Below are 11533 nucleotides of genomic sequence, written 5' to 3'. Positions count from 1 at the left end.
GTCATCGGGTAATTTTAACTTATAAGCAATTGGCCCAATTCGATCAAGCACCTTAAAAGGCCCATAATACTTCTTACTAAGTTTGTAAGAACCCCTCTGGTGACCCGTAACAGATGATTGTCGATGTGGTCGGAGTCACACCATGACCAAGTCTCCGATATTGAATTCAACATCTTTGTGTTTCTTGTTAGTTGAGTGTTTCATGGCCAATTGAGCCTTTTGAAGATTTTTCTTTAATTCGAGGAAAATAGATTCTCTATAAGAGAGGAATTCGTCCATTGCTTCCACTTTCGAGGTCTCTGTGATGTATTGTGGCCAATCTGGCGGTTTTTGTTCGAAAGTAACCTTGAATGGCGAGACACCGATGCTTGAGTGCCACGACATATTATAAGACCATTCTGCCGAATTAAGGAGCTTGCCCCATGAGGAAGGTTTCTTGTGAAGGAACGCACGTAGATACTATTCGATCACACGATTCAAAACCTCGGTTTGCCCATCTGTTTTTGGATGGTAAGCCGAGCTCATCCTCAGCTTCATGCCGCTCAGTCAAAACAGGTTTTGCCAAAAATTACTAATAAATAACGGGTCCCTGTCGGAGACCAAGCTCCGTGGCATGCCATGGAGTTTTCCGGCAATGTCCATGAACAAGATAACGGCTGAGTAAGTAGAATGTTATGTTAGCAGCATGCCCAGGTGCACTCCCTTCGAGAACTGGTCTACTACGACCAAGATGGTGGTGTTTCCGTGAAATGGTGGTAGGCCCGTAGTGAAATCTAGGGAAAGGTCCTCCCAAGGTCGACATGACACCGGTAATGGACATAAGAGGCCAACGACTTTCTTGGTCTCGTACTTGGTCTGTTGACAATTTACACAGGTCGCCACAAATTGCTTTACATCCTTCCTTAACCCAGGCCAATAGAAGTTTTCAGTGAGCCTTGCTAGTATTTTCGGCACACCCATGTGGCCCCCTGTCAGAGTTGAGCGGCACTCTGTTAAAAGCGTCTGAATGAAAGGATGCCTTGTGGTAACCAAATGCAATTTCCATGCAAAATTAACCTATTTGAAACAGAATATCCATGGAATGTTTCGGGATGGGCCCTTATGTTCTGTCTGAATTCAATGAAAGTTGCTTCCTGAGTTAATTGTTTCTTCGGTTCTTCCAAAAATGCCAAGCATGGCACCGACAATAATAACATGGTACCTTCTGTTTTCTCAGATCTTCGAGATAAAGCATCAGCCACTAAATTAGTGTTACCAGATCGATATTGGATGCAATAATCATAACCCATGAGTCTGGCTAAATACATATGTTGCTCTGGGGTTTGAATGACCTGAGTCAAGAGCTCCTTAAGGTTCTAATGATCGGTTAAAAATGGTGAACTGTTGACCGAGCAGATATTGTCTCCACTTCTTAACCGCAATCGTAATCACACATAATTCACGCACATAAGTTGAAGCTTGCAACAATTTGGGAGTGAATGGCTTACTAAAAAATGCAATTGGGTGCCCCTTCTGTGATAACACTACGCCCATGCCAACTCCGGACACGTCCATTTCCAGGGTAAACAGAAGGGTGAAATCGGGCAATATAAGAACAGGAACAGATGTTAGGGCCTCCTTTAGGATCCTAAATGCTTGATCAACATCGCATGTCCATTCAAAGGGTTCCCTGGTGCTTATTTTGATTAGAGGAGCAACGATAGAGGCATATACATGAATGAACCGACAGTAAAATCCGGTGAGTCCTAGAAAGCTCTGTAGAGCTTTCATGGTTTTCAAAATAGGCCATTGATCTATTGCTTGAACCTTGGAAGCGATTGGTGCAACTCCTTGGCCCGAAACAACGTGGCCCAAGTACTCCACTTGTGGTTGCTCAAAGAAGCATCTAGAAAACTTAAGGATGAATTGATTGTGAAGAAGGGTCTCGAAAGCTTTCTTTAACTGGAGTAGATGTTCCAGCAAAGTTCGACTGTATATTAAAATGTTGTCGAAGAAGACAATGATGAATCGCTGGAGGTAAGGTCGGAAGATGTCGTTCATTGTGGCTTGAAATGAAGAGGGGGCATTACACAACCCGAACGACATCACCTTAAACTCATAATGACCAGGGTGGGTATGAAATGCAGTCTTAGCAACATCAGGTTCATGCATCCGAATTTGGTAACCCTGCAAAAGATCTAGGTCAAAAAACCAGCTTGCACCTCCCAACTCGTCTAACAGCTTGTCAATGGTGGGAATGTGATAACGGTCTTTGTCGTTATCACGTTTAGTGCCCGATAATCTACACAGAGACGCCACAACCCATCGTGCTTCTTGACTAACAGAACAGGGGAAGAAAAAGGACTGATACTTGGAGGAATAAGGCCTTTCTGTAACATGTCCTCAATTTGGCTCTCAATCTCGTGTTTCTAAAAGTGAGGGTATCTATATGGTCGAACATTCACAGGCTCTGAATGAGGTTGAAGGTGAATGTGATGGTCTGTGGGACGCGAAGGTGGCAGGGATTGGGGTGGTTGGAACAAGGAGTTGCATTTGGCTAGAAGGGGTTGAATTTTGGAGGGGATGATTGTAGTGGTTGGGCTTGAGGGGAGCTCTATGGTGGTGATGGCTATATGGAAACACGCACTCGTGCCATCCTTTCGGAGAAGACGATGAACCTGGGGGTGTGAAAGGAGACCCAAAGTAGACACATCATCACCCTTTAGTTCAACTAAATGACCATCATGGAAGAACTTCATGGAAAGGGTGTTGTAGTCTGTGAGAATGGGTCCGAGAGCCTTAAGCCATTGGACTCCTAGCACCAGGTTAGCACCGCTCAGGGGAAGGAGTTGTAAGTGTATCGTAAACTACGTTTTCTGAATCAACACTGGAACTCCCTTGCAGAGTTGATCGCAGTTCAAGTGTTGGCCGTTACCCACCATGACACTCAGTGGGTTTGTATTGCGCGAAGGCAGGCCCAACAACCTTGCTCATGGTGCTTGAATAAAGTTGTGGGTACTACCCCCATCAACTAAAATCACCATGGGGTGCACATTGATATAACCTAGTAACCTCAGCGTCTCAGGTGCTAGGTGGCCCGAAAGGGAATGAAAGCTGATTTGGGCCGGGGTTAGGTCTGGGTCATCGGGTGGGCCGGGTGGATGATCCAAAGTCACATTGTCTTCAAAAGGGGAATCATCTTCATCCGAAATCAGCAAGAAAACCATAGAGGAGCATTTGTGCCCACGGTGAAACTTTTCATCGCAGTTGAAGCATAATCCTCAATCCCAGTGGGAAGCCAACTCCATCGGTGAACGGTGTTTGAGAGGGACAGGATTGGAGGGGGGTAATCTTAAAGATGTGGGTAGTAACGGCGGGTTTGGAGTGGGAGGGGAAATTGGAGGGCTCGAAAAGGTTGTTGGTGGGGAAGGGTTCAAAAAGGTTGTGGGTGGGGAAGTGTGAGTTACCCTGGATGAGGGGTAAGCGGGCCCAAACCTGTTACGCCCCTGTCGGCGAGCATCGAAGAGTTTCTCTTCTTGTAAACGTGCCAACCCTACCGCCTGAGCCATCATCAAAGGTTGGTGCACTTGAACTTCTCTGCGTATCTTTGAGGATAGTCACGAGACAAAACAACTCAGGAGAAAAGGAGATGGCAAGCCAACAATGCGATTTGCCAGGTCCTTAAACTCCGAGAAGTAAGCGTTAAATGTTTCTTTCTGGGTTAATTTAAATAATGTGCCAGTAGGATCCTCATATTGTGAAGGCGCGAATCTGGATTTCAGGGCTTGAAGGAAAAGTGGCTAGGATATGAACTGTCTGTTGCTCGTCATCCACTGGAACCATGCCAGAGCACGACCATCCATGTAGAAGGAGGCAATCGTCAGCCGTTCATGCTCCGGGGTCACGTGATACTCGAAGAATTGGTTGATCTTAAAGATCCAACCAAGGGGGTTTGCTCCATCAAACCTGGGAACCTCAAGCTTCATGCGGTGTGAAGAAGAGGGAGTCGCGGTAGAAGGGATGGCCAAAGAAGACGAAGGTGAGTGACTGATTGGTTCTGGTTTCTGCAGGTTACTGATGAGCTCGTTAATTTTATGCATGAGGTTATGTAGGGTATCGTTGAGGGAGATGGTGAGCTTGGATATAGCTTCCTCCAGGCGATCGGAGTTAGCTTTGGATCGCGTAGATTCTGCCATGGGTCTCTCAACAAGAGCACAAAAAATGTTAGGAAAATTGCTCTGGTTTAAAGGGACCAGTTCCTCCTAGAAGCAGGAGATGAGAGTGAGGAAAATAGTGATTTTCATTATCTACCATATTACATGATACTCATATTTATACTAGAATTATGCTAACTAAATTTGTAATTTTGTGCTAATAAGGTGTAATGGAAATATGAAATAAAGGTGTAGTGGTGGGACTAATGGCAGACAGGGATCAGACAGAGGTGCCACGTCAGTAGAGTTTGTTATATGTAATCCTTCAAGTACACAGGTACAATGCTTCTCCTTTTAGGTCTGGTTGCTACATAATCCTTTTGGCTATCATGCATGGTCTCATCAATGAATTAGCCATAATGGTTTCTGCTGCATATTGCATTAGGAACGAAGATCCAAAGCCACATGAAATTCATCTTGAAAGAGCTCGGCACTTGTCATACAACAGAAGGAGGCATGATTGCTGTAGAAGCAAGCTTCATGATGATGAACAAAAATTTTGATGATGACAAACCTGAAATCAAGAGAATACATGCAAGTTTTGTTCTATCGTTCACTCATCTCTTTCTCCCCCTTTCTTTTTGAATTCATGCTTAAATTTAAAACTTAGTAAGTGGTATTATGTTCTTGATTTCTAAAATACCCATTTTTCTTGGTATCAAGTGGTCTCGGAATAATTAAGAAGGGGGGAGGGCTGAATTAATTATGAACGTGTCTTGATTAATTAAAAATTATCCTTCTTAATGTTACTAGATTCAATTAGGCTTTACTACTAAGTTATGAGAAAGTAAAGAACAGAAACAATAACTTAGAAAAAAGTAAAGTGGAAACAAAAGGTGCACAGCGGAAAAATAAAGAGTGTAGGGAAGAAGAAAGACAAATACAAGATTTATACTGGTTTGGCCATAACCCGTGCCTATGTCCAGTCTCCAAGCAACCACTGGTTGTTGAGATTTCCAATAACCTTGTAAAATCCTTTACAAGCAAAGATCCACAAGGGATGTACCCTCCCTTGTTCTCTTTGAACAACCAAGTGGATGTACACTCCACTTGAACTGATCCACAAGAGATGTACCCTCTCTTGTTCTCAGTATTACAACCCAAGTAGATGTACACTCTACTTGTACCACAAAAGATGTATCCTCCAATGTGTTAAGACAAAGAATTCTTAGGCGGTTAGTTCCTTGAATCTTTGTAAGGGGAAACAAAAGATATCTCAGGTGGTTAGTCCTTTGAAATCTTTTGTTTAAAGGGAAGATGAAGAATCAAAAGAATTCTCAAGCAGTTAGTCCTTTGAATCTTTTGGCAAGAGGGAGAAGGAAGAATCAAAAGAATTCTCAGGTGGTTAGTCCTTTGGATCTTTTGGCAAGAGGGAGAAGGAAGAAACAAAAGAATTCTCAGGCTGTAGTCCTTTGAATCTTTTGGCAAGAGGAAGAAGGAAAGAAGAAGAAGAATAGTACAAGTTTTTGGCCAATGAACTTTTCTTTACAAAGAAAGTATTGAACAAAAACTCTTAGAAAGATGAATGAATGAATGAAAGAAATATGTTATGCATGCTTTGAAAGTTGTGCCATGGTCACATATGTATAGCCATTTTATGGCTCTTGAAAAAGATTTGTGACTTTTGGCAATTTCTTCAAAACTAGTCACTTTAAGAGTTGTGACTCTTATGAAAACTAGTCACTTAAAAGTTGTGACTCTTTTTGAAAACTAGTCACTTTAAAAGTTATGACTTTTAAAAAATCTTCAAAAACTAGTCACTTTAAGAATTGTGACTTTTGGTAATTCATTTTTCAAAATAAGTCACTGGTAATCGATTATCATCATAGTGTAATCGATTACACATCAACATATGTGACTCTTCATGTTTAAATTTAAAAATCAAAACGTTTAGAAACACTAGTAATCGATTACAAGTATTGTGTAATTGATTACACAAGTTTGAAATGATTTGAAAATGTTTTATCACAAGTTGTGACTCTTGAAATTTGAAATCTAATGTTTTAAAATATTGGTAATCGATTATATGATTATGGTAATTGATTACTGCTTTGTAAATCAATTTGAAAAGAAAGTTTGCTACTGGTAATCGATTACTTCCTTCTGATAATCGATTACCAGAGAGTAAAACTCTTTGGTAAAAGATTTTTCTTTTTGAAAAATTCTCTTGAACAAAATTGTGCTATTCAATATTTTGAAAAACTTTTAATACTTATCTTAATGGTTCTTGCATATCTTGAGTCTTCTCTTGATTCTTTTCTTGAATCTTGATTCTTGATTGAACAACTCTTTGATTCTTTGAAACTTGTTTGACTCTTGATTCTTGACTTGAGTCTTTGGCATCATCAAAATAAACTTGGAAAGCTTTGCTTCCACAATTGCTTCAATAGATTTGATACACTTTATGGTGCAAAATGTCTTTGCACTTTGTAGCCTTACCATTGAGACATTGGTGGTCATCAAAATATCCTAACCTGAGAAGCCATTACCTATCAAACAAGTTACTATTTGACTTGCTGCCAGCTATGAAACGGTTAATGGTGTTATCTTTGTCACACTTCAATAACATCACTGAGGTACCAGACTCTCTTGGAAACTTGACAAACCTTAGATACTTAGATCTCTCTAACACTAAAATTGAAAGATTGCCAGACACAACATACAAGCTCCAAAATCTACAAACCCTGTTGTTGTCCAAATGCTGGTTACTCACTGAATTGCCAAAGAAAATTGGAAATTTGGTTAATTTATTCAACCTTGACATTAGTGGCACCAAATTGAAAGAGATGCCAGTGCAAATAGCAGGACTGAAGAATCTCCAAACACTGTCTAACTTTGTTGTTAGCAAACAACAAGATGGATTAAAGGTCTCGGAGCTGGGAAAATTTCCCCATTTACAAGTGAAACTTTCAATCTCAATGCTATAGAATGTTACTCATTCCTCAGAAGCTTTTCAAAAAAATTTGAAGAAGAGAAAATTGATGAGTTGGACTTGAAAAGGAACTATGATACCTCATAAGACTTGCAAGTTGAAAAGCTCATACTCAATCAGTTACAACCTTCAACAAATTTAAAGAAATTCAACATTCAATCCTATGGTGGAACCAGCTTTCCAAATTGGTTTGGAGATTCCTCTTTTGCCAACATGGTGTATTTGCACATCAGTGGCTGTAAGCATTGTTGGTCACTGCCTCCACTAGGACAGCTACTTAGTCTCAAGAAACTCATCATTTCAGGACTAAATTTAGTTAGGACTATTGGAACTGAATTCTAGGGAACTTGTTCCAGCTCCCTTTTGTTTCAACCCTTTCCCTCATTGGAGATTTTGAGCTTTCAAGAAACGCAAGAGTGGGAGGAATGGAACTTAATTAAAGGCGCATTTGTAAAGTTTCCAATTCTGAAGCGTCTTTTTCTATGCGACTATCTTAAACTCAAATGAAACTTACCCAACAATCTTCCTTTACTACCAGAACTGGAGTTGTCCCAATGTCCCATGCTCAACTCACAACACCACCCAGATGACATGGTGAATAATGGCAACCTTACAAGGCTACTAATGACACTTTCCCTTTATTCTCTTACACAGTTAACTATCACAGGCATTCCCTCTCTAGTGTCGTTTCCAGAAAACATTTTGCCCACAACATTGCACTATCTTACTTTCCTTTTTTTGCCAGAATCTCCAATTCCTATCTTGTGAATCCTTACCGTGCTACACATCACGGGAGAATTTGCATATATTCAACAGATGTGACTCATGACATCATTCCCCTTGTCCCATTCCCCTGTTCTCAAAAGCCTATTCATTCTGGGTTGCAAGAATCTTAAACATATTAGCGTCATGCAGTGTTCATCATGGCAGAGTCTCTTGTGTCTTGAGAGTTTATCCATATACGCGTGTTTGAAGCTGGAGACAGTTCCCGATAGCGGATCATTGGTCACTCCAAACCTAAACAATTTCCTCGTGTCCACTTTCGGAAAACTGAAATCACTTCCTGAACCAATCAACGCTCTCTCTAGACTTTATCAAATGAGTGTTTATGGGATTTCGAATTTGCTGGCTTTTGTAGAAGGTGGTTTTCCAGTTCATTTGCGGACACTTGAGATTTCCTAATGTGGGAGTTTGACCACGTCGGCGATTGCTAATTAGGGTTTGCAGCAGCTGACTTGTCTGATGGAGTTACGGGTTCGAGGGGACAAGCTTGTTAATGCGTTGATGAAAATGGAAGTGCAATTGTTACCCACTTCTCTTGTGCATTTTGCAAATCTTTAAAGTGTGGAGATTTCAGATAGTCAGAGATTGGAGTCATTTCCAAAAGAGAGAATGCCTTCCTAGATTTCCATGCTGACCATCAAACCATGTGTTTTGTTAAAGGCAAGTTTCAAGAGCAATGGAGGGAGAGTGGAATAAAATCGCTCACATTCCATGCATGATTGTCAATAACAAAGTGATGATTATATAGTGTTCAGGTCAATGTTCTCGTCAAGCTAACATTTCTACATAAGAGAATATTTGCTACGGTCTTCCAACTGCTTATAGAATTCATTACATCAATATCAAAATTATCATTTATCACGTTGAAATCTTTTTTTTTTCTTTCTTAATTCATACACCCATGAATAGAATGGAAAAATCAATTTCGTTGTGTACACACACACTTCACTTGTTATTCATGGAATTGTAGTCATTTACATTACCTCTACCTCTTAAAATTGTAAATTTTGATTCCAAGTTCATAAAATTGCATTGCCTCCCTTAACCATTATCTACACCCCATTACACTAGTGAGTGTTTTGTTTCATTTTGACAAATACTTTCCAATTGTGATAGCACTTTTCTAATCTGCCTTTAGAAAATTTGGCAAACTATGATGAAGAATTTTTTGGTGCAACTTACATATGTTACACAAGTACTATAAAGCTCCTTCTCAACATGTATTTGGTGCAATTTAGTACATCACAAGTAGTGGCTTTTGAACTTGGAGAACTATTCTTAGCCAGGTATCTAGCTTCTTTAAGTATGTTTAATTCTACTCCATTCACACTAACTAAGAATAATCCAATCACTTTCATAATCTCTTTCCTGGTGATAGTAGAGTAGTTCCAGAGCTTGCATCCAAAAAGGTGGTCCTGAAATTAACATATATGCAATTTCCTTTTCAGGATGCAGAAATTCCTAAAGTTTATGAGTTGGCTAGTTATCTTGTTCCTCTTATCATACTGTTGAGTTTGTTGAATAATATAAACTTGATTTAGCCCATTAATCAAGTGTTAGGCCCATTAAAGTTTGTGCTACTACTCCAAAGAAAATTCTAGAGAAGTATAGAAATAAGTAGAAGTAATATTTAATTGGAAGAAGTGTGTAGAACTAAGTAGTTGGGAGATGTGTGTAGAACTCACCCTTGAAGTGTGTGGAATATTTCTTGATGTATCTAGAACTCCCCCTTGAAGCCTATAAAAGGGGGAGAGGTTGTCATTTGTAAGTGAATCTAATGAAGCCAAAAGAAGCCAAAACAAAAGCATTTCTCAAGTCATAAAAACTAGCCTTCTTTCAAATATTTTTCCTCCTTCATTACTCTCAAATACTTCATATAACCATCTTCTTTCCAAAGTGGTATCAGAGCTTAGGTTCTGATGAGAAATTCCTCTATAGTTATGGCAATCAGTGGAGTAGCATCCTTCCAAGTTCCACTTCTAAAGGGGAGCACCTATGACAATTGGAGCATCAAAATGAAGGCCTTTCTTGGAGAACATGATGTTTGGGAAATGGTTGGAAAAGGCTATAAGGAGCCGCAAGATGAGACTTCATTATCCCAAGCACAAAAGGAGACTTTAAAGGATTCAAGAAAGAGAGACAAGAAAGCTCTCTTCCTCATCTATCAAACATTACATGATAATGCGTTCGAGAATATTTCTAATGCAACATCCGCTAAGGAGGCATGGCATAAGCTTCAAACCTCTCACAAAGGAGAAGACAAAGTAAAGAATGTGTGTCTCCAAACTCTAAGAGGTGAGTTTGAATCCTTACATATGAAAGAGTCAGAGTCCATTTCTGATTATTTTTCAAGAATTCTCACTGTTTCAAATCAACTAAAAAGAAATGGTAAGAAGTTAGAAGATGTAAGAATTATGGAGAAGATATTATGCTCATTAGATCCTAAATTTAAGCACATTGTTGTCACAATCGAGGAAACCAAATATTTAGAAACTATGATGATAGAACAACTTCAAGGATCACTGCAAGCTTATAAGGAGAAGCGTAAGAAGAAGCAAGAGATCACTGAGTAACTCTTCAAGATTCAACTGAAGGAGAATGAAGAAAGTCAAGGAAATGAGAGAAGTCAATGAGGTCGAGGTCGAGGTCACGGTCGAGGAAAGGTTGGACATGGGATAGTGGACAAAGTTCAAATTTCATCAATAACAATTACGAGAAAGGAAAAAGCTCAACAAGAGAACATGGAAGAGGCTATACAAGCACAAGGTATGATAAATCTCAAACCTGATGCTATAACTGTCAAAAGATTGGCCACTATGCTTCAGAATGTAGATTCACCAAGAATAGAGTTGAGGAGGAGACTATGTGGAGCAAAAAGACGAGAAGTTTGAAATAGTGCTCCTAGCACGTGGAGGCAATGAAGGTAGCCAAGAAAGCACATGGTACCTTGACACTGGTGCAAGCAACCATATGTGCAGAAAAAGAAGCATGCCCGTGGATCTTGATGAATCAGTAAGTGGCAATATCTCATTTGTTGATAATTCCAAGACTCTTGTAAAAGTCAAAGGTAAGATCTTAATTTGTTTGAAAGATGGAAGATATGAATTCATATCAAATGTCTACTACGTCCCAAATATGAAGAACAATATTTTGAGTTTGGGATAATTACTCGAAAAAGGCTATGATATTCACATGAAAGATTCCAGTCTTTCCATCAAAGATGGGAGAAACAATCTAATCACCAAGGTACCAATGTCAAGAAATAGGATGCTCTTGTTGAATATCCAAAACGATGTTGCAAAATGTCTTAAAGCTTGCTACATTGATGTATCCTGGCTATGGCATCTTCTATTTGGGCACTTAAATTTTGGAGGCTTAAGTCTGCTATCAAAGGAGAAGATGGTGAGAGGACTACCCTCTATTAACCACCCCGATCAACTCAGTGAAGGATGTTTACTTGGCAAGCAATTTAGAATGATTTTTCCAAAGGAGTCAAACCCAAGAGCTAAGAAGCCACTCTAGCTAATACATGCTGACGTCTGTGGGCCAATCAAGCCAAGCTCACTAGGTAAAAATAGTTATTTCCTCCTTTTCATTGATAATTTTTCAAGAACAACATGGGCCT

General features: G+C 39.8%; 1 protein-coding gene across 1 annotated transcript; it reads left to right on the top strand.

The window, feature by feature from the left end:
- The first annotated feature begins 9848 nt into the window (after nucleotides 1-9848).
- Nucleotides 9849-10481, top strand: LOC114410641. The gene has a single exon (XM_028374595.1). It carries the CDS (start codon nucleotides 9849-9851, stop codon nucleotides 10479-10481), a length of 633 nt encoding a protein of 210 aa, XP_028230396.1.
- The last annotated feature ends 1052 nt before the right edge of the window (nucleotides 10482-11533 follow it).

Source organism: Glycine soja, chromosome 4, assembly GCF_004193775.1.
Source record: "Glycine soja cultivar W05 chromosome 4, ASM419377v2, whole genome shotgun sequence".
NCBI lineage: Eukaryota > Viridiplantae > Streptophyta > Magnoliopsida > Fabales > Fabaceae > Glycine > Glycine soja.
This window is presented reverse-complemented; position numbering and strand designations above follow the sequence as displayed.